We start from the raw sequence: 26,630 nt of genomic DNA, 5'->3' as shown, positions 1-26,630 counted from the left end.
AATTTTACTATGAAGCAATTGATGTTATTATCAGGAGCCATTAGTAAAAGTCACCTTGCCTCCTCCCCCGGTAGATTATGAGAAATTAAATAAGCATAGTCTCTGCAGGACATTCTTCATCCAAATACTTTGTGTAGCACTTAGAATATAATTGTTGTAATTATTCATCCTGCTTGTGCCTGTGAAATAGTTGAATCTTGGAAACTTGAATAATTTTGAAGTCATTTCATTGCTCAACTGTGCTGCCTTGATTTGAACCATCAAGTACATTCTTTTGCTGTATTGGTATATTTATCTAAAATTTTCATTATGTATTTTATATCAGATTTTATGAAGGCTCAGCATGTAAATACAGCTGATTTAAATTACCCTTCCTAAGATCAGTAAATTAGGTTTAGTTTTTTATTAAAAGCTCAACAGGCCTTCCCACATACAGTATGGCATCTTTACACTAAGTGATCCTTGAGTCTAAATGGCTTCAAAAGCACCAGTAAATGTTATTTTTCATGTTATGTGACACTGTCAGTAATGTATAATTGATTATATATTATATATTCTTACACTGTGATTATAACTGAACATTACTGTCTCTTTGTTCTCATTCAAATCCAGGACAAAAAGGTGATCTTTTGTTTCTAGAGCTAGTGCTGAGTACATTGCTGTTTGTTTGCTGTGAAGAAGATGCATGCTAATATATTTACATTGATGGGTCAGGTTTTATGAAATGCAGTGCCTCTTGCACACTGGACCACATTCTTCAAGGATCATTGTACTGCAAGGTTGGGTGCTTTATCATACTTGAATTGGCACCTGAAATACTTACAATAAATTGAATCCTGTGTGTTAGAGCAAGGATAACAGCAAACTATGTATTGTGTTGGCCCTCGGTGAATGTACTTTGACATCACTGTTCTTCCTGATGGTTAATTTGGGTCAGATTTGACAGTGATTTACTGTTTGTCAAACATGCACGTGAACCATAGACCTGTCTTTACATGTACAGAGAATGAAGTGTGTACATGCTGTGATTTGGTGTGTTTTTATATATTTGTTTTGTAACTTTCAACTTTATTCTAAATCGATTTGAGAGATCTGGAGCAAAAAGAGACTATTAACACAATTAAACACTATTAACATGGCTGAACTTATAATTATTATATCTTTCTTTGATATGTTTCTGTAGCAAATGAAAGTAGGAGCCCTGAGAGACCCTCAGCTGGATGACGTGGGGGATTTTAATAGGATGTGCATAGCTATGAAAAAGATCGGCCTTGACGACACAGAGAAGCTCAATCTCTTTAGAGTGGTGGCAGGAGTCCTGCATCTTGGCAACATAGACTTCGAAGAAACTGGGAGCACCTCTGGTAGATAGTGCCATTATTTTTTCCCATGCTTTTCTGGATAAAGAAACAAGGGTTATATTCTTTATTATGTATATAAACCTATAAATATTTTGTGCATTACAATGCCTGTTCATGTATGTGTACAGGCTTACAGTCTTGTTAAGGTAGGCTTTTAATATAAATTTGTACATGTGTATATAACCCACCAAATAGAGACATTTATATGTTATTAAAGTGGCACCAGTGTTTCTGACAGGAACACTGTTGTTTTCCTCATTCAGATAATCATTTGTTTTTAGACACATGCACACATACACACCTTCACCCACTCATCTAACACTTCACCTCAACAGGGCTCATTAGTGTGTAAGGTTCCCCCCCCCCCCCATTGTTGCCAGACACTGTCAGCTATTTTTTTTTTTCATCTTCTAAAAGGCACTAGGACATCTTTTAGCAAGCTGATGTAGAAAAAAGGAACTGAATGCATGTTATTTAATATTATGTAATATAATTACAACAGTCTTTCTTTGAGAGTATGCTCCCAGAGACACAATCTTATTTGTTAAATAGAAAGTCTCCCTCATCCTGATTAAATCAATTATATATGTTATAGTGATTACTGTAGCACATAGCACATGAATCTGATAGGTAAGGAATAACACACAACAGACCATGCTGTTCTATGAAAATGATGCATGCGATATGATGTACAATGCCCCCCCCCCCCCCCCCCCCCCCCCCCAAGTGCATTATTTTCATATACCAGCATGGTATGAAGTGTTGTTCCACTTATACAACAGCAACTTGCCAATGATTAAAATGTTTCATTTATTAATGAACGCTTCTTACTATTGGTTTATAGTTAATATGGACCATTTCAGAGACAAGTCCCTGTTCTCCTTTATATTATAGCTGTGATAAACAATCATTCCCTCATCAGCCTTTCTCTCTCTCTCTCTCTCTCTCTCTCTCTCTCTCTCTCTCTCTCTCTCTCTCTCTCTCTCTCTCTCTCTCTCTCTCTCTCTCTCTAAAAACGCAGCCTGTTTTCTTTTGCCAGGAAACCGGAAAACCTTAACTCCACTGTCCTCAAGACTTTCTTGACCTAGGAAAATATTTCCATTATAAAGCTGTTACAACTGTGACTGCTTAAATAAATGTTAAATAAATGTCTCCACATAAATAAAAGTCACCACATCAACGATTATATGTATTCTTTTGTAAAACAACGTTTTTTAAATTCCGTTTATTACTAGTCTTACAGTAGATTATGTCCCATGTCCCATGAGTGTCCATGTTCAATTCCTTGTGTATAAGCTGCTACTGTAGAAACTATATAAAAAAAAAAAACGATCTGTATTAGAACTGAAATTTCTGCACACTTACTGACCAAGCAGATTTGAGCATGGTTATATGATGAGTAAGGAGTACAGTGTGTTGTACATTTAAGGTTGTATTGATGCTCTCTTCTGTGTTGGCTGGCAGGTGGCTGTGTTTTGAAGAACCAGTCGAATCAGACTCTGCAGTACTGTGCCGAGCTCCTGGGCTTGGACCAGGATGACCTGAGAGTCAGCCTTACCACGCGGGTCATGCTCACCACTTCAGGGGGCACAAAAGGCACAGTCATCAAGTATGAGTCACTTTACGTGCACGCACACACACGCAGCATCATATAAGTATATCTGACCTGACCTGGAATTAATTGGAGATTTTGCGTTTTCTAGAATAGTAGTCGCTGGGGGACAAGACCGATCTTCGCCTGACAATGCAATGATGGGTTATGTGGTAGAGGCAAAAATAGTGTTCATGACACTCGTGTATATCCACATGTTTTGGGTAATTATACAAGATAAAAAAATAATAATACTGGAAATCATTTCATATCTAAGTAAATATGAAAGCTTTAAAATGGGGATGCAAATGTTTATTGATCTGAATTTATGCTTCAGGGTAATTGAATCATTGGATTTATAAGCCATTAATCATGTCTCTGTATGGCTCAAGTTTAATGCATTTCACTGTTTTCTTTCTGTCTGTTAGTCCTCACACTCCTCACTGCTGAATCTGTTGAGCAGAGAACATCACATTCTGTCCTAAGAACAAATTGCTTGCTTGAAACGAAGTTGACTCTTTTTTTCTCTGCTAGGAAACATACATTATAACAAATGTGATTCCAGACAGGGTGTTATTATGATCATCAAAAATGTGATGAGTCCATTGTAATGTAACCCACATTTTTCCCTCTGCTCCACAACTAGGTTGTGTTGATATCTGTTAATTTATTTTTTTTTCTACCAAGCAATGTTACATATGATATGAGATCTTTGGTCTCATATTAAGGTCATATCAGTCTCCGAAACATTTGTTGACGTATCTATTTTTAAACATTCTAGTAAGCATTTTCTGTGCATGTAGTCACTCAGCAGCAGATCCAGAACCAGGCTACTTTTGCATTTTGATTTTCTGAAGTGTCTATTCGCATTAAGGTACTTCAGATGAGGAGCAGCGGTGTGCTGTATCCTGTGCTGAGAGCTCCACTTGAACCTAACAGGCTCCTGCAGCATATTCATCACAGCTTGCTCCCCTCTGCTGTGAATGTCCTCTAGCATTACCTTTTATCAGTTCATCCTGATCCGTATCTTCTTATTAAATCCTCACGCTGTAATTGTTCTGAGCGAGAGTTCCAATAATATAACCAATACCAGCTTCTTTGGATGTGAGGTGTAGTCACTACCAGAAGTCATATTAGCTAAAGCACTGTAATAGTCTACTTTTAAAAGGCATTTTCAAGCCTTATGTTTATACTTAAACTGATAAATTTTTACTCACTGTATAAGAGAGGTGGTTTTAATTCAGTATATATCTGTCCCTTTAGTGCTTTTTTTGTAGTAGATCCATAACTTATCTTATAAATATTTAAAAACTTATAAATGTAAAAATATTCAGCGGTCTTCGATCCACTGTTGTTTGAATGATGAGGTGAAGCTTGGCCGATTAATATTTAACTGTGAACAGATGTTATTAGAAGGTGTCTGTGAGAAGGCCTAGGGTTTCACAAGCGCATATCATATTCTCTCATTTCGCTGAGAACAAATGCACAACCATGTTGTGTGGAGAATAGTAGCGGCAATTTTCCAGCATCACTAAAGTGACTGATTCCTCATCATGCCTTAAAATATTGTCATCACTTTGCCTTATAGTGAAGCATTCCTCTTACTTTCATCTTCTTCTCTCAAGTAATAAGACTGGAACATTTAAACAGTGCTGTGTATTATGAGATCTGTCAAGGCGCCTTATGGCACCATGGGGGGGGGGGAGGGGGGAGTCATAAATTTGTCTGCTCAAACAAGTGCATGTAGCAAAGGTCATTTTTAGTGTGTCGTGCACAAGTTAAACATAACTGGTTTCACATATGCAGCATTCTGTTTAAAGCTGTGCTGTAACTTAAATCTTTACAAATACTGACGTTTTACTTGTCTTATTTCCTAATCATCATAACAAGGGGTAAAAAAATAATGAAAATTAATTGATTAAAACTGATTTAATTTAAAAAAGTGTGATAAATAAAATAAACATGGATTAAATGCAAGTGAATAAAAAATAAACAGTCATTTGATTTTATAAATCCAGTAATGATTTGATTAAAACAGCACAGATTTGATCACCATTCTCTATCCTTTGTCATTCATATAGTAAAGCTGCCATTAATATGCAGGGTGGTTTGCAGGAGGGTGGAAGCAACAAATATTCTTTAATAAACAATATAGATGATGGAAAAAGCATATATATTAAAATGTAACTTGTTCATTCTGAATTTTTTTTCAAACATCATGATAAATTAGGTACACAAATGCTTAAATTATAACCAGGAAAAACTAAATAAAACAATATAGAAATCAATATAATATACAAGGACTAATTTACTTTTTAATCCACAGACTTTTCTTTACCTTCCAACCTTCAGTTTGAACAGTAATTAAGCAATATCATGTGAGCTAGAATGCAGTTATACTGAATATTGGCACATCTGTGATTTGCCACAAGCATGGGCCTGCAGGACTGTTGCTTTTGTACAACAGTTCTATAAACAAGAAATGAATATTGGGAATCAATAAGTGACGAGTTTGAACATAACATGGCAAATGCTGTATTAACCGTTTCTAATTAGGAAGTGTAATTTTACGTTGCAAACACAGACAAGCTTCAGCACAGTGTCATAGGTTCTTCTATTCAGTTTAAAGTAATATCCAAATTTCAGAGAAAATAACCAAATTGTATTATTCTAAGCTGTGGGTTTTTGTATTATTTGTCCTTCACTTTTTTGAAGTTGGCCTTTCTGTCTAGTAATAGAATGCCTTTAAGGGAAAAGCGGCTGACACCTTTTGAGATGTGTTGAAGTAAAGCTGAAGTGACATATATTGATGAGTTTACATTAACAGTTCTGAGTTCTGGCCCAGTTTTTGACTCCTCCTGGCCCACTTTGCTGTTCTCCAGAGTGCCACTGAAGGTGGAGCAGGCCAACAATGCGCGTGATGCATTAGCCAAGGCCATTTACAACCGCCTCTTCGATCATGTGGTCACACGGGTCAACCGGTGCTTCCCCTTTGAGACCTCCTCAAACTTCATTGGAGTGCTGGACATTGCTGGATTTGGTGAGTGTGTGTGCAACAGCAACATTGTTTGTCTACAGTGTCTACAGCACTTCCTAATGATCTTTGAGAATTTGGTGTTAAAGGAAACCTGGTTTTGAATCAAGAAGTATTTATTTACAAGACAACCTTTTTGTAAACTTTTGTAAGAGCTACTGCTTAAGGGCTGTGATATTTACTTTTCTCATTCTTTCGTTCTCCAAAGGAAAAAGTGGAAGGTGCTGGCCTTCATCCAGCATATTTTATTAAAATTATTATTCTGTTTTATGGGGTGGTTTCAGGTAATATTCATTCTTCAATTATTAAATATTTGACTCTGTTTACCTCTAGAGTATTTTGAGCACAACAGCTTTGAGCAGTTCTGCATCAACTACTGTAATGAAAAGTTGCAGCAGTTTTTCAATGAGCGCATACTGAAAGAGGTGAATCAGTTTGTCAATATACTCGGTCTTTGTAGTATGAACTAACTGTATTGATTTGGTTAATTTGGATAATATTGTAACAATACAAGCAAAAATTCCTGTTGAATATATTTGTTTGTTTAATGTATGTTTATATATATTATATATTTTTCTGTACCACAAAGTTTTAACTTGTTCCATGATTTGTGAAAACTACTATTGCCATTGTTCTTCTTCTTCTTTTTTTTTTTTTTTTTTTTTGGTCTGATTTTTAAGGAGCAAGAACTGTATCAGAAAGAAGGCTTGGGAGTGAATGAAGTTCATTATGTTGATAATCAGGACTGCATAGGTCAGTATCATTCAGCCGGCATATACTCTTCACTTTTCCTACCATTTCGTACCACCATTATATTATGCCTATAATAGGTGTCAGTTTTTAGGTGTAGCATTTGCTCAAGATTAAAAAAAAAAAAAAAAAATCAGTCAATCCGTTTTTAAGTATCTAAACTATTTTATTGACCTAATTGTTTCATTTGCTTAACACACACTAAATACAGTTCCTAGCTGCTTATATGTCAGTTGGACCTGAGGAAAAAACAAACAAAAAAAAGACGTTTTTTTTCTGGTTAATGTGAAATTCATGTAAATGACTGAGTGTCACTGCCAGGTTCGGGTCTAGGTCAGCTTTTGGGAGTTGGATTCCTTCCTCCGTCCTGTATGCATGGAGTTTGCATGTTCTCCCCGTGCTTCAGGGGTTTCCTCCGGGTTTCCTCCCCCAGGCCAAAGACATGAGTTGTAGGCTGAGTTGCATCTCTAAATTGTCCATAGTTGTCCCCTGTCCCACATGCCCCCTGGGATAGGCTCCAGACTCTCCACGACGCTTTGTAGGATAAGCGGTACAGAAAGTGGATGAATAATAATAATAATAATAATAATAATAATAATAATTGTCATCATTGGTATTGTTATATGAGAGCAAATAATCTGGCCGAAGAGGTGACACCAATTGTGAATGTAACAATGTAGTTCATCTTCTTTTTACCCTGTAGTACAGTGAGGGAAATAAGTATTTGATCCCCTGCTGATTTTGTACGTTTGCCCACTGACAAAGAAATGATCAGTCTATAATTTTAATGGTAGATTTATTTGAACAGTGAGCCACAGAATAACAACAAGAAAATCCAGAAAAACGCATGTCAAAAACGTTATAAGTTGATTTGTATTTTACTTTTTTTTGTACAAATACTTTTTTCTCCTCACTGTATAGCTAGCTACATATGTCTGAAATGTATTTTTAATATTGCTGTACATTCACTTGTAGAACTTGCTTTTTGTACAATAACTTGTAGCTTAGCTAACTACATTTTATAAAGTTGCTTGCTCACCACTGTAAGGTTATTATAAAGTGACTGGCTGTGCATATAGACCCAATTCTTCTTGTGCTGTTGCTGTTTCTTTCTTTTTTGGTGTTTTGTTGCTGACTCTGTGAAAATCTACAAAATGCCAGCTTTTGTTCCAGACATAGGGATAGCCTATTCTCTTGGTACACTGTCACTACTGCAGTGTTCCCAGGGGCTTATTAAAACTTTTAGACTGGGCTGTCACGCACATAGTCAGGACTGTGGTGTCAAGGCAACAGTAGCCAGACAATGAATCAGCTCTGCCGTTATCTAGTAGGTGTATCTGGTGAAAGAAAGACACACACAGACACACAGACACACAGACACACAGACACACAGACACACACACACACACACACACATAAACAAACACGGGTACTTTTTAGCTCACAGTAACTGATACACTTTAAGTAGAGCCTTAGTTAAATAGTTTTTGCAGAGATTAAAGAACTATAGCTTAACATTATTTTCAGCACTATACAGGTTTCAACTGTGTCCTAGATAACAGTTATGCGTCTAATAGGACTCGGCACTTGGCACAGTGCTTACAGACACTTTCCGTTCAGATGCTCAGTCCATGCTAATGCTTCCATTAATAGTGCAGCCTATTGCACATCCTAGTGACTTGCAAATGGACACACGGGGGCTTTACTCCATCTACCCTCATCAATCAGCTCTCATTTAAGCACAGGTGTCTGCTCATGCAAAAACATGAATGTGCCTGTGTCTGGTCCTCAGTCATCTGCATGTATTGCTGATGAATAATGCACCCCATAGATATCCTCATTGTGAATACCAAATATAGCCAGGCGCTCCCCAGCTTTGCCTTCATTCCATTAAATTTGTTTGGGAGGGATATGCTCTGGATAATAGCTGATCAGCCGGGTCATTGTATGCTAATGCAGTGCGCTGTCTCTACCGCATGCTGCATTTTGTAATGCTGTTTTGTACCTCTGTAGACCTTATTGAGGCAAAACTGGTAGGAATTCTGGACATCCTAGATGAGGAGAACCGACTACCTCAGCCCAGTGACCAGCACTTTGTTGAGGCTGTTCACACCAAGCACAAAGATCACTTCCGCCTCACGGTTAGCTATGGCCTTCAACTGTTTTCAAAATGCTTATGTAGACCATAACTGTGAAGTATAGTTTTGTTAGTTGATTAAAACCATGTAGCTTGAATTGTAAAATTTTCTTCTTTAGATTCCAAGAAAGTCCAAACTAGCAGTCCACAGGAACCTAAGGGATGATGAAGGATTCATCATCAGGCACTTTGCTGGAGCTGTGTGTTATGAGACTGTATGTACACTTTGTCATGTGTTGGAGCACACACACTTTAATGTTTTATTTATTTGAAATATACCATTGTGATTTTGATGTTTGTCTCAAGGTCATGTATTTTATTAATATCATATATAACTTTTATTCACATGTATTACTTTTTACCTTTTGCTTTATTTTTTGGTTTTACATACCCCTTTTTATTTAGCATTTCATCTAACTTCCTTTTTTGAAAAATGTTAGTACAGTTAGTAAAAACTTAGTACAGTGATACGGTGAAAATCATGTTGCAGAACTTGTGTTTTTCAAGTGATCGTGTACTGTGATGGACTGAGAATGAATGTATGTGTATGGCCTCATTCTTTGCCTGATGCTGACTGTGTATGTGTGTGAGTAGATCCGTTTTGTGGAGAAGAATAATGATGCCCTCCACATGTCCTTGGAGAGCCTTGTTTGTGAGTCAAAGGACAAGTTTGTCCGTGATCTCTTTGAGAACAACTCAAACTCAAAAGACTCCAAGCAGAAGGCTGGCAAGCTCAGCTTCATCAGCGTAGGAAACAAATTCAAGGTAAATTCATGCTTTTCAAATGATCAGAAACCACCAGGTTTATCATAGACACATATATGGCTATAGAATATGAATTTTGGTCCTTTACAAATGCAAGCTGTTGTTTCTGCTAAGAGTTCCTCGCTTTTTAGTAACGTAGGATAAACTTCTGTGGAAGACTATGTGAACATGATCTCCTGACTTTTAACCTGCTTCTCTATTTCTTCCCTCTGTCCCTGTTCTCGTCTCCTTCTGCCACCCTTAGACCTTATCCTGTTTTTTTTACTCTGTCCTTGAGAAAAACTTTGTATGTCTTAAAAATATAGATAGAATGGCAGAATCAAGAAGATAAAGGAGAAAGGCTAAAACTTTTTACTGGGTAAGACTGGCCTGAGAAATTCAAACCCAGGGAGAGGTGTAGTTTACCATATCTCACCCCGCCATTACAAGTCTAAACCCAGTCACATACTCTAGCCACCTCCACTGCTCTGCCTTTCTGTTCTCAGTTCACCATCTTGTTTGTGTGAGAGCTTCATGATGTCAGTATTGTTTTTCCACTGTCACTGTACTGCTGAATTTACAGTTTTAATATCCGTTATTCATTTTCTTGGCATTAAAGAAAATTTAAAATGTTCACAGGTTCATCTCAAAAAATTATAATATCATGGAAAGGTTCATTTTTCCTGTAATTTAATTCAAAAAGTGGAACTTGCATCTATTCTAGATTCATTGCACAGAAATGAAATATTTCAAGCCTTTTTTTTTAAATCACAATGGTTATGGCTTACAGCTCATGGAATTAAAAAATCCAGTATCTCAAAATATTAGAATAAAGAATGTATAATTCAGAAATGTTGACCTTCTGAAAAGTATGTTAATTTATGAACTCAATACTTGGTCTGGGCTTTAATCCTTTTGCACGAATTACTGCATCAATGCAGCGTGGCATGGAGGCAATCAGCCTGTGGCACTGCTGAGGTGTTGTGGAAGCCCAGGTTGCTTTGATAGCGGCCTTCAGCTCGTCTGTGTTGTTGGGTCTGGTGTCTCTCACCATATTCTCTATGGGGTTCAGGTCAGGCAAGTTGGCTGGCCAGTTAAGCACAGTAATACCATGGTCAGCAAACCAGTTACTAGTAGTTTTGGCACTGTGGGCAGGTGCCAAGTTCTGCTGGAAAAGGAAAGCAGCATTTTCATAAATCTTGTCAGCAGATGGAAGCATGAAGTGCTCTAAAATATCCTGGTAGATGCAGCATTGACTCTCGACTTGAGAAAATAGAGCGGACCAACACCAGCAGATGACATGGCACCTCAAATCATCACTGACTGTGGAAACTTCACACTGGACTTCAAGCAACTTGGATTCTGTGTCTCTCCACTCCATTCCTCCAGACTCTGGGACCTTGATTTCCAAATGAAATGCAAAATTTACATTCATCTTCCCCATGATTGTGGTTGTGTGTACTGAACCAGACTGAGAGATTGAAGTCTCATGAGTTTTGACTTGCAGGTGTTTTGAGTTAATTAGCTGATTAGAGCTCTTCTCAGGTTGACATTTCTGTATTATAAATTCTTTATTCTAATATTTTGAGATACTGGATTTTTTTTTTTTTCCCAAGAACCGTAAGCTGTAATCATTAAGATTAAAAGAAAAAAATATTTCATTTTTTGAAATGAATCTAGAACATGTGAAATTCCACTTTGTGAATTTAAAAAAATTAACTTTTCCTCAATATTCTAATATTTTTAGATGCACCTGTACACTAGTTCTAATTCTGAGATCTCTTACTGTAGTATTCTCATATACTAGCTCTCTCTCATTACATTATTGGTATGGTTGTGCTACAACACAGCAGTGAGATGTTCACATGTTGGCTCACTAGCATGATCCATGCTTCCCACATGCTTTATATGCCTGCTGTTGTCTGTGATTGTTGTCCATTTTGTATAGTATACTCTACAAAATGCTGAGTCATGTCCTTTTTCTGTCAATTTTTTAGACCCAGTTGATTCTTCTACTAGAAAAGCTACACAGCACAGTGAGTATCTGTTCCCATTCCTTTGAAATATTGTCTGCTGTCAACCGACAGTGCATGAGGTCAGGTTTTTCATTTACATCGTCATTAAACCTTGGCTGAGACTGTGTGAAACACCTAGGGTTAGCTAGATTTACTTCCTAGTCCAATCCAGAAGTTGGATAGTAGTTTTATTTAGTACACACCACTCACACACACAAACACACACACACACAAAATGCATAAGCTAACTATTATCTAAAATGTTGGTTTGATTATGTTTACAAAGGGTTCAAGCTTCATCCGCTGTGTGAAGCCCAATCTAAAGATGGTGAGCCACCAGTTTGAAGGAGCCCAGATTCTGTCCCAGCTGCAGTGTTCTGGTATGAGTGCTGGTGCACATCCAGATAGACATCCAACACACAGTGTTCTTGCCATCTCAAGCATCCATTTGTTTTTATTTCCTATTGCCTAGATTTTGCTTAAGGTTCATGCTTTTCTCCACATTGCCAGTATAGCTTGTAAATAAATGGCACCACTAAACACAGCTCATCAATCTCAACGCTTGTTTTTCACAATGTATATATTGCCCACTGAGTAGATGCATTAAATGTGACGAGCATTGATTTGTTTTTCATCATCTTCGTGGGGTGGTCTTAGCCTGGAAGGGCCTTGTTAATGAGCTTTTTCCACATGTCATAGCCTGCGTTTGCAACACTTGGTTTTTCTTAGCAACCAATAATGGTTGGTGCACTTAAGACCTGCACAAAGTAGCTCTAGAGAATGAGTGAGGCCAAAAAGCTATAAGTAGATAGTGTGTCTGTGCAAAGGCTCATTACCTTCACTAACCTTATAGAAAGAAAGCTTCCAAATTCGTAATGTACAATTCTTAGTTTTGTTTCGTATTAACATAACTAAGCATATAGTGTAGAAAACAAAACAATATATTGGTTCATATTAACCATTTTGGACAATGAATCTGTCATTTATCTTGTTCAAATGTTTTTATTTTCCCATTCCTTTGTTTTTCTATGCTATTCCCAGGAATGGTTTCAGTACTGGATCTAATGCAGGGGGGGTTTCCTTCTCGAGCCCCTTTCCATGAGCTATATAATATGTACAAGCAATATCTCCCGGGCAAGCTTGCCAGACTTGACCCTCGCCTCTTCTGTAAGGTAAGTCTTTCGCTTTAATGCTACATTTGATATTTTCTTTCTCTTCAGAGCTTTCTGTCTGACCATTTCGCATGGCATATGTCCACTGCAGGCTCTCTTTAAAGCACTGGGTCTTAATGACAGCGATTACAAGTTTGGACTGACGAAGGTGTTTTTTCGCCCTGGAAAGGTGAGCATCCTCTGTGTAGGACTGGAATAAATAGTCAAACCTAACACTTCAGTTGTATTTGAATTGCGAAAAATGGATGAAATAAGAGACGGCAGTATTAACAAAAGGTGACTGCCGTGTGCATCTCAGTTTGCAGAGTTTGACCAGATCATGAGGTCTGACCCAGAGCACTTGGCAGAGCTTGTCCAGCGGGTCAACAAGTGGCTGGTGTGCAGCCGCTGGAAGAAGGTCCAGTGGTGTGGACTGTCTGTCATTAAATGTGAGTTATCACTGCAAATAATCTTCAAATATATTTGCTGGTCATGCACCATTGGTGATATAAGCAAGCTTTAGTAACTGCTTATTAGCTATAGGCAGGTTTTTAAAAATTATTCAAAATGGATGACCTTTGACCCATCAGTGACGGTCAGTTCAGCAAACTTCTTCTGAGTAGTTGCTGGTCTGCTGAAAAGTCCAAGAAAATAAAACGGTTCCTGGAACTACAGACCAGAGAAAATGACCCCGAGGTCCTCTGGTGGAAATACATTTAAATCTCCTGAGTTCCTGAAAAAGGTTCATCATTCTTGAAAATGTTAGCAGTGGAAACATGGCTTTTTATTGATCATCCCTTGCTTGCTGGGAACACTCAACGGGGCATTTGTGAAGTAAAAGACTTGCCTCTGCTCCATAATTGTCCTTCTAAATGAGAAAATGTATTCTCCCTGTCCTTTCCCCCCTTTTCCTGCAGTGAAGAATAAAATCAAGTACAGGGCCAGCGCCTGCATTAAAATTCAGAAAACAGTTCGCATGTGGTTGTGCAAGAGGAGACATAAGCCTCGGTGGGTGCCAGTCTTCATGCGTTCAAACCACTTATCTCCCATTAACTCATTATTCATGAACCATATGTACCAGTAGTGCCATCCTGCCACTTTATATTTCTTTATGACTGATGTGGATTTTCTGCTGCATGGCAGTGTTGATGGTCTGTTAAAGGTTCAGAATCTGAAGAAGAGAATGGAAAGGTTTAATGAGGCTGTGAGCGGGCTGAAAGAGGGCAAGATGGAGATGAGCAAGCAGATTCAGGATCTGGCCACCTCCATCAACTCCCTCATCACCAAGATTAAGGTGAGGTTGCTTAAACATTATGCTTTCAAATAATACCACATTAAGTGATTACTAGATTGATGAAATCTTGTAATCTAGGACAAGGCACGTCGCGGTGTGACGTGTTGTCTTTTAGTGACTTGGAAGTTTGGTGTCAGTTTGCCATACATAATAGAACAGGCGCCAATCATTCCATGGACTGGTGAAGATAAACTAAAGATGCTTCGCATGGACTGTTGTCTCAAGCTCCTCCTGCAATTTTATCTTTGTGCATGTATTATTTTTCAACACAATGTAGAATTGCTCAGATCACAGCATAGATCCCTGTTTTACTCCAGTTAGCTTCAATGTAGAGACGACTTAAGCAGCTCATAAAATATAGCACAAAAATGTAACCTAGCATAAAAGCAGATGGTCGGCTGTTAGTCAGACTCGGGCTGCCTTTTATAATCAATGTCTCAGCGTAAAACAGTGTGCATAGGAGCAAATGTGTGTGATTGTTCCAAGGAGCATAATGGAGCACTGGGATAATTTGATTGGCCTCCAAGTACTAGGAAATAAATGATGTGGGAGTTTATGATCATCCTAATCTTGCTGTATCTCCTCTCCATTAGTAGTCTTTGCACACCCCAAACCCTTAAGCCCTTTTTTTTGGCTAGAAATAGACTTTTTGTTGTCTAAACCTTTTTTCTCTACCTCTGCGGGGAGAAGGCTTTAATGTTTCAGGCAAAATGTGTGCTATTGGTAGTGAGGTTCAGACACTATGCCCTCCTCACCATCTCAATGATAATGATCGATAGCAGAGCTGAATCTTTTACACTTGATTGCCTTGATTGCCTGTGTATAAAACAACAGCATCTGGTCCCTTTCGCACTTTTCTGTCCCTCTGCCAAACAATACTAAGGTGATGCTCTGGATTAACGAGGACCTGCAGGATATGAAAGTAAGCTAACCTCCTAAGTGACATAACCTGCCATGCTGTTGTCTTTTGCTGGGAGAGTGTGAATTCTGTGATAAATGAGCGATTCATGGCCAGGTTACTCTCCCTTGTTGATTCACAATAGGTTAGGCTACTGGTAGCTAGGTATCTGAAAGCCTGCATTTAGTTAAACTGAGGAGCTGACACTCTCTTTCAGTCGCATTGAACTGTTTTATGAATTTGTAGCATTATGAAACCAGTGGTATGTGGTTTCAGGGGTTCTGGAGGAAGCACACATGTGAAGGCTTTCTGTCTTTATGTCTTCTGTATCTCTCAGACCACAGTGATGAGTCGCACAGAGATTGAACAGGAATATGAGGACCTGGTGAAGCGCTCGGAACAGCTGCTTTCCTCTATGCAGAAGAAGAAGCAGGAAGAGGAGGAGATGGAGCGGCTGAATCGCATCCAGGAGGAAATGGAGAGGGAGAGAAAGAGACGTGAAGAAGAGGCACAGTTACGCAAACAGGAAGAAGATGAACGTCGCATGTAAGTCTCACTTAATTGTTGGGGAGATTTGGTCATGACTTGCCTTACATCATCTGTGTTCTACGGCTTCTAGAAGAGGTTTACACTATAATGTCCTGTCTCTCTTTCATATTCTCCTGTCATTAAAACAAATGGCATTGCTTGATTATTCTGTGACTCCTAAGAGAAATATTTGCTTGATAAAGAATGCATGTTGTTAATTTCAAGCAGTGCACTGACATCATTTATCTGCCTCCTCTGTTGGATACTTCCTGCCCACAGTTTATTTAAAAAATATTTTAAATGAGTAAATTAAATGATCTAATTAACATATGTGGCAACAGTGGATTTTCCTACTGGTCATATTTAATACAATAAACTAAAATTAAATATTAATGATTTTCTTATCCTGTCATTAAAATATTGACATGAACTGACATTAAATAACTGAAGAAAAACAAAATTATGCACTATAATTTAAAGGATTTGAAATGGGACACAATGCTGACACAGATTATTATTCTGGATAACACTGGATACAAGATAACACTGGATACAAAAAACTTTTTAAAGCTTGGTATTAATTTAGAGCCTCATGAGCTGTATTTGGTGAGCGGGAAAAATCAAAACCTAACTGGACAAAATTAGAGGAATATGTTTTGCTGTGTGTTTTTTCTTTTGGCATAAGACTCTTCCTTATTCTATTTTACCACAGGAAAGCAGAGATGGAGCAGAAGAGGAAGCAGGAAGAGGAGGAGAGGAAGAAGCGGGAAGAGGATGAGCGAATCCTACAGGTATAACATATTTACAATTTTACTACATTTGATTTTTTTTTTTTTCTTTCGCTGGCCTATATTGACTTTTGTCCACCATTCAGCATTGATTTCAAGTTCCCTGGCAAGTCACTCTGCTAGTCACTTATATGCAGGCTTGTTTAGAGCATGTTACTGTATGTATTCTGTACACTTCCATAAAAATTTCATTGTGTTTTGAGCTACCACGATAAGCCTGGCTGCTTATTTGCCCATGGATGTCAAACACTTTCTTTATTTTGGCACCAGTAGTGAATCTGGATTTGATGAAATGCCGAAGAGAGCTTACAAACTCACTGTCTACATGAGGTCTAAATCTTGTCAACCCCTGGTCAGCTCCCAGTGAAGCACTCATGCCTACCTTTTGCTTACAAGCTCTTCTTTCAAACTACAGCAGTGTTTTACTGAAATGTTCAGTTTGATGGGTCCCATTACAGATCTCATACTCTTCTGGTGAGCGGTTATTGGAGAGATTCAGGGAAAGCCTAAAACCATTAAAAAAAAAAAAAAAGTTTCAGGAAAGCCTTAGCTTGTTTTAAAGAGGAACATACAGTGAAATTCACACCATAAGAATAGGCAAAAATAATGGAATAAAATAAACATTACACACAGGTATTAAATTACTCGCATAGGGCTGCAACTAACGATTATTTTGTTAATTGATTAATCTGTCAATTATTTCTTCGATTAATTGATTGATTATTTTCTGTATTATTTTCTAAAAAAAGTTATTTCACATTCTGCCCGATGTTGTCCTTCAAACATTGTGCAAATTGAAGGCTATGGAAAAGGTATTAAATGTATCTATGTTGGCTATGCTATACAAAGGTTTTTTTGAAAAAAAAAAAAGAAACAAAAGTATAAACTAAGTGTTAACTGATAAGAGGTTGAATGTTCTGCAGTAACACACACACATTCACTCATCTGAACACAGTAACATGTTACTTTATTCTGTAAATGTTTGACACTTCTTACATTTATATACAATTACATGCTATAACCCCATTGCAGTTACTGCTGTCATAAAAAACACAATTACTTTTGTTTCTAAATATCACTAAATATAGCATCAAACAACATATTTGATCAAAATGAATATTCTAGTAAGAGTTATTGCGCTGCCTTTCTATTGCGTGCTGTTTGATTGATACATAGATTCGCGCTCACTCAGTGAAGTTTAATGGAGACTCGCTCGCTGTCAGGACGAGTCTTCATATAAAATGGAAATACTGGAGTGAATTTTGAGCATTTACAGATAAGGATATAAAGATAAATATGGCATTTCTTTGCTGAAGAAAACATGTCTGGAACACATTAAACAGCTCACGCATCTGTCGCAGCATCCGACACGACAAGCCACGTTAATACACTTACGAGTTTGTTTAAAGAGCTTAATATAAAACATTGTCATGTTTTGGACGACCTGGATAGTGCACTTTTCACACAGCAGCTCACTCTGTGACCTCGCTGTTTCTCAGATGTGTTTTATTCATAGAAATGCGTTTTTCACCATTGCGAAGTGACCTCACTGATGGGGTTATCCACAGTGACGTCACAGACCTGACTAATCCATAATGAAATTCCTTGTTGGTTATTTTAATTATTGATTATTATTGTTTTTATCTATTAGTTGTTGCATCCCTAGTTGTTTATAGTTTTTCCCCTACAATTATCCTAAAATGCAGTTTGTTTGTATGCTAAACTTCTACTAAAATGCTTACAAATAAAAAAAACAGTGGTATAAAATTCAGGTGACTTTTATTAAAATCATTTCAATGTTTGACAGATGTAAGAATTGGAGTTGACAAGATAAGAGTCCCACTCCCTTCCATTTGAAAAGCTGTCACAACAGACCCAACTAATCCACAATGAAATTCATTGTCGATTATTTTAGTTATCGATTTTATCAATTAGTTGTTGCAGCCCTATTTGCATCCAACAGAAAAAATGTAAAAATCATTTGGAAAAATTATTGCTACCTGTAAGTATAAAAAAAACAAAAAAAACGTACTGCTAATCACTGTAAAATATGCGTAAGTGTTGTTGAAATTTTAAGAAGGTTAATGCTTGGCTATAGAACGATGTTTTAATAGAATATTGACTCCAAAATTGTCATAAAATTGCAAAAAAAAATTTCAACCCTTATTAGACATTAAACACACACGCGCACATATAAGATATGGCTGTCTTACTATCTATCTCTCTGAATCAGTGTCCTTTTCTCTGAATGGATTAATAGATAAAATACAATTGTTAAGTTAGATGAAATGTACTTTGTCATACGTTTATATGTCACTGTAACTGGACGCAACATCAAAGTTTGTGTGTGTGTTTCTAATTTGCATATGTTCAACAGTATATCTTCCTACTTGTCAGGATTATTATAATAAACTAGCTACTGTGTGTGTGTGTGCACACGCAGGTGGAACTGGACATTCAGTTGGCTCTAGAGCGGGAGGAGGAGGTTCAGAGGCAAGCAGTATTGGAGCAGGAAAGGAGGGACAGAGAGCTGGCCATGAGGATAGCTCAGAGTGAAGCTGAACTCATCCAGGATGAGTCTCAGATGGACCTCAGCCTACGCAGGTACACACACACAATACACTCATCACTGCTGAAGTCAGTGTCAGGTAATGTTAGAGCCACAAAAATTCTACCGATCGCAGATGTTCTCGCGCTGAGATTTCCATATGAATAAGGCCTGCTGCCCTGCTGCTTTTGTGAAAAAGCATTTAAAAAAATCCAAACTGCACCCAAGTAAACAGCTTTGTGACAGGAAACTGGCTTTGTGATTCAAACTAACATTGTGTCCACCCCCAGAGAGCCTATTGCTCATGGACCTACAAAGTATGTATTTATTGTGAAGGAATGTGATGAATGAAGCTAAACATTGCTGCACAGAGAAATTCATCTTTAATCATCTATTAGAGAAATGGAAAAAGCCAGTATTCAGTACTTTCTCACATTGGTCACAGGTAACCAGACATTTTCCCCTCATTCCTTTTCCCAATGATGGTTTGACGAGCCTTGCTTTTTCCACACGAAGAGATAATTAGGATAAATGGAAAAACATCATCCTGTTCCTGACACAAACTCACTCAGAAAATGCCTATTCACCAGTCCTCTACTCTCCTCAAAATTTTTCACCAACCTAGATCACAAATTTCTGCTACAAAGCAACCATAAACTATTCCCAGCAAATTCCTGGTTGATCTTAACCTAAATACTTTCCTTATTCATTAATCAATCCTTCACTGTATTCAATGCAGCATTTAAAAGGATTACATGGGACAGATCATTTTTATTTGCTTATTCACAAACAAATAATATTGTTTTTCAAGGTCAGGTTTGACCACTTGATCATTTAGGTCACTTTATTTACTTAACTTTTGCAATACTGTCAATACCTCAGTAAGCCACTATGCAAATGTAGAGTACAGAAGGGCAGTACTATAGACCTGGACTCTTAATTTTTGCAATCCTAAACTGAATCAGCAGCTGCATCCATATATCCCTACTACCCTTCAGCAGTACACCAAAGGAGTAGTATTTCCAAACTCACAGTATTCATAAAATAGTAGGCGAGAAATTATCGGATAACCTACTGCTGCGGTAGCGCATCGGCTCTTTTTAAGTTGTAGGTCCCATGACAATGCCAACACTGCGATGTCGTACGTCCGGATTGTATCCATGTTACACACTTGTACTGATCAGTACTTACTGTATAAATGGCTGAGCAGTAGGTACTGAATCGAACGCAGTAGGTGATGTCATGGTACGCGATTTTCGAATGCAGCCACCTTGTTAACGAGCCCAATCTTTGTAGAGCATCATAACACATGCGATTACTTCAGCTACATTTAAAATCTCTAGTCTGGTATATGACCTGCTTTTCCAGAGCTGGAGCATGAGGTGCTCAGTCATCCATTCAAATAAATTTGTTTGTGTATGTGCATTTGTGCATGACACTTGCTGACACCTATGTGGGTTAAGCAGTGGGACGGGCTGAGCTAAGTAGCTTTGCTACTAACAGCTGTCAAGAGTCAAAATGAGTGTCCACAAAATTGTGTGTGTGTGTGTGTGTGTGTTAGCTTCTCCGCAACATATAGTACTCACATAAACAGTGAAACCTAGACAAATAATTGACTACTTTTTTTCTTGTTTTTAGATAAACAATTTAGACTTTTTTATAAATGTATTACAACATAAAATGATGTATATATTTGGTATACCATAAATGGTGTAAATTTTTACAGATGTATTATTCTGCAATCTGAAGGAGTCGCATCAAAACATTTAATCTCCTGTTTAGAATGTTGATCCTAAAATTTGAACTGCGCCGCTCAATTAAAAATGGGTTCAACCAAAGTTTCTGAGGAATTAAAATTATTCTAATTACCTTTACCTAAGTACTAAAGTTTCCTGCGGAAACTGCAGGGATAGTGACTGTCACTGAGAACTGTAACCTCAATTAATCTCCCAAAAATATTTACAACATAAATATTTTTTGCATACATCTAAATCACATAAGCATACTGCTGGTGGTCCAATTGAAAGCACAACCTCAGCAACTTTTACCTATACCTCAGACATGATCAGAGCACAGCATTAAGAACGCCACTCAGTGCTTTTATTTTATGTCCATGTGTTTGACACTTTCTTGTTGACTTTATTGGCTCTTTGGACATATTCTCCCAACTGTATCATTGACACTGTTTGCAGTTCCAGGCCAGGTATAGTAAGCTGAATGTGATTATGAATTGGATTCTGGTTTTGAACTTCCATAGAACCTGTTTGAACTGATAGTAGCTCCAGTTAATGAGCAGTAAATCCTGACTTTGATTGAGCTGTCAGAAAGGACTGGCTTGACCCTTACCTTATTGCTAAATACTACATACATTCATATGCTTGTTTTCTTTGTTCTCACAACTTTTTATTCTTTTCTTACACTGACACTTCCACTGCCTGGACTAGCTACCCACTAGCACTCCATTGCAAAGCCATGCCCTGATTTTCCCAGTGCTATATTGATTTGGTCTGTAATTATTAAAGACAGTAAACTGTAGCTTTATTATGAAGTTTCAAATTGAATCCTTTTCACCCATAGCCTACATAATTTGTTCAATGTTTCTTTGTGCGTTTCCTGTAAAAACAAACAAAAAAACAAAAAACAAACAAAAAAAAACAGCTCATTTGCCTGTTTACTATGTAAACGAGTTTGATTCAATGCTTTAAAGGGGTCCGCAAGTACAAGCCAGCAAAGCAGCCACCGGGGTGAAGAAGTACGACCTGAGCAAATGGAAATATGCAGAGCTTCGAGATGCTATCAACACCTCCTGTGGTAAGAATAGGGACTTTTTCTGATTGCTTCTCTCACATTTTACTGCCAGCAGAGATTTGTTAGGGGGAAAGAAATATTTTGCTGTGATGTGAGATTTGTAGAAAATGTACATTCCAATTCAAAATGAGAACATAACCATATGGTATAACCAGAATTACATAGTGCATGTGCATGATAGTAAAGCAATAAATACTATGTCATTTTGTTTAATCCAAATGTCACACTTTTGTAGATATAGAACTACTGGCAGCTTGCAGAGAGGAGTTTCATCGTCGTTTAAAGGTCTACCATGCCTGGAAGTCAAAGAACAAGAAGCGCAACACTGAGACTGAGCAGAGAGCTCCCAAGTCTGTCACCGACTATGGTAATATAAAACTGTTGCACACAGTTTATACACAATGGATACAGCATGTACACTAAGATTCTCTGAATGATAGCGTTGTACTGTTCACTCAGAGTTTCTCAAGTATTCCTTTATGAACACAAAATATATTTCCTGTAGTGTACAGCAGCTGAGGATGTATATTCCAGGACCTAGTGGTGTGTGCGCGTGTGCGTGTGTGCACGTATGTATTATGTATGTGTTGCTGGAGCATGCCACAGGTGAACCAGTTTGTTCTCTTATTTCCACCAGGTTTTAATGAGCCTCTTAACTCCTGATTAGCTTTCCTGATGTGCTTAAGCACACAGCTAGACGCAGTTCTCACAGAAAACACACTGGTGTTTCCAGGGAATTCAAATTGTTTGTGATATTTCATCTCAAAAGGCATGATGCCCTGTTTTCTTTTATTGACGGTTGCTTTCTACAGGTGTTCAACTGCACAAAACAAACTGCTTTTTTAGAGTCGCTTGTCTATTGTTGCTCTTGCCAGCATGCATATCCTTACACCCTCAGGCGAACTCTTACTTCAAACAGATTGTTTTTTCCATCAGATATTTTGATCTAATGTTATTTCTCTGATTTAATCAGGTTCTGGCTTGCCATTAGTCATTTAAACTCTCTTGAGTCTTGTATAAAGGACACTTCAAATAGAGATCAGAACCTGTATTCTCTATTTTCCTTATAGTATTCTATTTTGTCTTGCTTGTAAACACTTTCAAATTTAATTGTGATGTCATTCCAGCTCAGCAGAACCCAGCTCCTCCTGTTCCTGCCCGGCAGCAGGAGATTGCCGTGAATAGGCAACAGCGCTACTTTCGCATCCCTTTCATCCGCCCTGCAGACCAGTATAAAGACCCACAGAATAAGAAGAAGGGCTGGTGGTATGCTCATTTTGATGGCCCCTGGATTGCAAGGCAAATGGAGCTGCACCCAGACAAACAGCCTATTCTACTGGTGGCAGGTAGTCAAGGTTTCCATGCTTAGAGGAATAATTGAGCATTTTCACACCTAACCTCCACACATAATGAGTTTTTAAATAACTGAAGGTTGTGAGAGACCATGCCTGAAGCTGCACATTCTCCCTAGTTTACTTTGTGTAAATTTCAATCTCTCACTTTTTCTACATGTGATAGTTTCTGTATCCACCACCTCCTCTTTACCATTCAGCAATTCTTAGCCAGCGCAAAGCAGAAACTGTCCAGAAACCACCTCCCTACCACCACCACCACACACACTAACAGTTCCACAATCATTCTTTATGCCATTTAGCTGAAGGTGTAATCTTCACTTACAAATGCTTATTAGTTAAGATTAGGCTATTAGTAATTTAATATCTCTCTCTATCTGCAGTGATTACCACAGACAAGAATTTTGATATGTTTGCCTGTACTAAGAAAAGAATGGAAAGCCTACTTACTTATAATTGAAGTTAGGAAGTTGTTGAGTTCTGTTAATAAAATATAAAGCTAACAGCTATGTTAGTATCAGCTCTGAAACAACTGTCAAATTTACGGAAAAATATCTGTGGTTAGTTAGCTTAATCACACACTGATAATATGAGAGAAACCACATATGTCACAAATGGTGACACCACTAGAAATTCTTATGAACAATAATTTATATTTACATTTATATTGTTAACCTTTTTTTGTTTGTTTTTAAACAATTTTGCCATTTATTTCAGTTAACCTGAGTAGTTAGGAACCCTTATGCAGTCACCCTTGACTTCCTGATTCTCTGGGGTATTAATATGAGGTAATACAGAGACCAAAATCCCTTAGCCGGAGCAGCTCCATAGAAGGAGGTTTTAAATTAAATGAATGAAGAGGAAAGTCCACAAAAGAGGATCTCTGGAGGATGTGGAACTATTCATTATTGAGGACTGGTCTCCTGCTCTGTGTTCTTCAGTCTCATCAAGAAGACTCTGCGCTGTTGCACAAACTACTAATTTCAGGGGTGTCAATAATTGTGACATATGATTTAGTTCAGTCAGTGGTTCTAGTTCTCTCATTTTTAGTATCAGATTACATGGATGAACCACAAAAACAGTTTTTAAACCAGTTTTTATCAAGGGTACCAATAATTCTGGAGCTGACTATACCATGAAACTCCAGCAATAAACGGCTCGGGATGACATAGACATGGCGATGTCTTACCAAAGCTATATTTGTGTAGTTTTATCCAATTTTTGAACAGGAACAATACAGTTAAAAACTGATTTTGGTTGCTTATGTTTTCCATAAAATTTTGCTGTATTCGTGTGAGATCCGGCAGAACTTGAGGCACTGCTGTGTTTTTGTCTCTACACTGATTAGCCATAAATGCGTAAAGCCTGTGGAAAAAGAAATCTTCCTTTTGGAAGAATGAATTACACAAATTAAGAGCTTAATTTACATAAGCCTCAGACTAAAGAATTTGTGAAAGGGCTCTACAAACATGTTTTGCCTGAATGTTTATTGACTGCACTGCACACTTTGATTGCACTTAGCCTTAGAGTTATATTACAGGTTTTGAATGAATGGGAAACTTTTCTATTGTGTGTGGTAATTACATGCAGTCCCCTCTAAAAGTATGGCAGGATGGGGGTGGGCAGTGGGTTCTCCATATAGTCTCCTCTTCAGGAGGTGTAATACATGCTGAATTGGCTTAAGGCCTGGTGATTGACTTGTCCAGTCTCAAACCTTCCACTCCATCCCACATCCAATCTGGCCTTCTGTTTCTTACTGCTAATTTGTTGAGTGGGTTTCATGTTGTTGTATGGCTTCTATAATTCTGCTCTTGGAGTCTTCTTGTGTTCCAATAGTTTTGATCACTTAAAAAATGGGTGCATTCAAGCAAAAAGTGCCATGATCTATGTTGTTTAACACATCTAGATACAAATTTCATGAAATGAAAGCTGAAATTCGGATCTATCATCTCATTCATCTTTTAATCTCAACCCCAAATGTCAACCCCAACTGTACAGATGTCAAATATAAAGGTTAGATTGTAAAATGCTGCAGTATGCCTTTAAATTGTTAGATGTGATATTTAAGATAACATGTATTGACGTACTGTTTGATTGTACTTTTTCTAGAATGAGTGTACAAGAATGTGTGCTGTGCTGTGTTGTTAGGAAAGGATGATATGGAGATGTGTGAGCTGAGTCTGGAGGAGACAGGCCTGACGCGGAAACGTGGAGCAGAGATTCTACCTCGCCAGTTTGAGGAGATCTGGGAGCGCTGCGGGGGGATCCAGTATCTAAAGAACGCCATCGAGAGCAAGCAGGCTCGGCCCACCTACGCCACAGCCATGCTCCAGAATCTGCTCAAATGAAGAGCAGCTTCAGCTCTTTGTAGCTCTCTGTCAGTCCTTACTGTCTGTACTATCTGTAATGACGCATACTACGTCTTTAGTGCACCGGAGCTTAAACACAGGGACCAGCACCTCTCTGTCTCAGTGAGTATTTACATGCTCATATGACCAATGTAGATTTTGATTTCCTTCTTTTTGAGATGATGACCTTTCTGTCAATTCATTTGTTTTTGCTTGATATTAATTTTGCTGTGGTGATTAGCGTTTTTCATGCATATTCATACAAATATGATCTGTGCAATGCCTTAAAGTTTTGTCTTTTATTTTAAGGGGTATTTTGTTGGTCACCGAGTTTGATCTTTTTCCATTTACTTAAGTTATTTACATCATCACTGTGTCGTTTCCATTGTTATTAAAGATTGTGGGTATTGTAATTATACTCTGTGCTCTGCTTTGGTATTGTGCTTGCAAATCTTTTCATCCCTGGAGTACATTTTCAGTACATTTCAGTACATATTTTGTACATCATTGTTAATATTATAGCAATATCAATCCTAGACCTTTTCCACAGACGGCTCCTGAGCGCTTTGAAGAAAAAAACGAAAATAAATCTAGTGACTCGTGTATTAGAGTGCATTTGTTCTTGAAAGCACTTTATTGGACTTTAGAAATGATTCCAAATACTGCCTCGGGCATATTTGTGAGATATTACAATGTTATTTTCGATACAAATAATTTATTGTGAAATCTCTGCTGTTGGTAGGCTTCCAATGACATATTTGTTAATATGCAAATTAATGAACACTTTAGTGTCTGCAAGTAGTCTCATTACATTCAAAATCACAAAATTGCTTTCGTTAATATGGATTATAAAAACATTCATAATGTGGAGGTGACAAGTCTATTACCATCTAAAGAACATGCAGTTTTTTTCCTCAGAGCTGATTTGTAGTTGCCCACAAATTTTGATTGCTTATAAATTTTCAGTCTGACTTATGTTTCCTCTATTAGAATGTTTTCATTGACACAAAAGATTAAAATACTTGAATCCAGTGGTTTTGTTGGATTTGAATAAATCCATTACCTACAAAATGTTTGTACTGTCCGTGCATATTTTACACCTGCTGGTTGAATTTGAAGAAGAAGAAAAAAAAAACATTTATGAAGTACATAAACCACAAGTCAGATCTAACACAAGCAGTTCATTGGTGTGAAAGCTGTTTATTTTATTTTAATATTTTTTGTTCTGTTCTCCGTAAAAGTGAATAATAAAATAAAATTAAAAAATCCTTATCCTGTATGTT

At 37.6% G+C, this 26,630-nt stretch overlaps 1 protein-coding gene across 3 annotated transcripts in view; it reads left to right on the top strand.

Moving 5' to 3' along the window:
* myo6b (myosin VIb) overlaps positions 1 to 26,626 on the top strand; it is a 40,181-nt gene extending 13,555 nt beyond the window's left edge. For 2 of the 3 annotated variants that reach the window (XM_053682645.1, XM_053682644.1), the window contains exons 11-32: positions 1,184 to 1,364; positions 2,826 to 2,970; positions 5,835 to 5,992; positions 6,320 to 6,411; positions 6,667 to 6,739; positions 8,750 to 8,877; positions 8,993 to 9,088; positions 9,468 to 9,638; positions 11,615 to 11,653; positions 11,919 to 12,012; positions 12,674 to 12,804; positions 12,896 to 12,973; positions 13,103 to 13,232; positions 13,701 to 13,791; positions 13,927 to 14,077; positions 15,313 to 15,521; positions 16,216 to 16,294; positions 18,735 to 18,895; positions 21,547 to 21,650; positions 21,883 to 22,014; positions 22,775 to 22,993; positions 25,148 to 26,626. In XM_053682645.1, the coding sequence (XP_053538620.1) occupies positions 1,184 to 1,364; positions 2,826 to 2,970; positions 5,835 to 5,992; positions 6,320 to 6,411; positions 6,667 to 6,739; positions 8,750 to 8,877; positions 8,993 to 9,088; positions 9,468 to 9,638; positions 11,615 to 11,653; positions 11,919 to 12,012; positions 12,674 to 12,804; positions 12,896 to 12,973; positions 13,103 to 13,232; positions 13,701 to 13,791; positions 13,927 to 14,077; positions 15,313 to 15,521; positions 16,216 to 16,294; positions 18,735 to 18,895; positions 21,547 to 21,650; positions 21,883 to 22,014; positions 22,775 to 22,993; positions 25,148 to 25,347 (2,862 nt within the window). In that variant the 3' untranslated portion in view covers positions 25,348 to 26,626. Of the gene's footprint in view, positions 1 to 1,183; positions 1,365 to 2,825; positions 2,971 to 3,064; positions 4,646 to 5,834; positions 5,993 to 6,319; positions 6,412 to 6,666; positions 6,740 to 8,749; positions 8,878 to 8,992; positions 9,089 to 9,467; positions 9,639 to 11,614; positions 11,654 to 11,918; positions 12,013 to 12,673; positions 12,805 to 12,895; positions 12,974 to 13,102; positions 13,233 to 13,700; positions 13,792 to 13,926; positions 14,078 to 15,312; positions 15,522 to 16,215; positions 16,295 to 18,734; positions 18,896 to 21,546; positions 21,651 to 21,882; positions 22,015 to 22,774; positions 22,994 to 25,147 lie in introns of those variants that run through there. The other variant, XM_053682646.1, reaches the window with a different exon arrangement.
* The last annotated feature ends 4 nt before the right edge of the window (positions 26,627 to 26,630 follow it).

Source organism: Ictalurus punctatus, chromosome 9, assembly GCF_001660625.3.
Source record: "Ictalurus punctatus breed USDA103 chromosome 9, Coco_2.0, whole genome shotgun sequence".
In the NCBI taxonomy this organism is placed as follows: Eukaryota; Metazoa; Chordata; class Actinopteri; order Siluriformes; family Ictaluridae; genus Ictalurus; species Ictalurus punctatus.
This window is presented reverse-complemented; position numbering and strand designations above follow the sequence as displayed.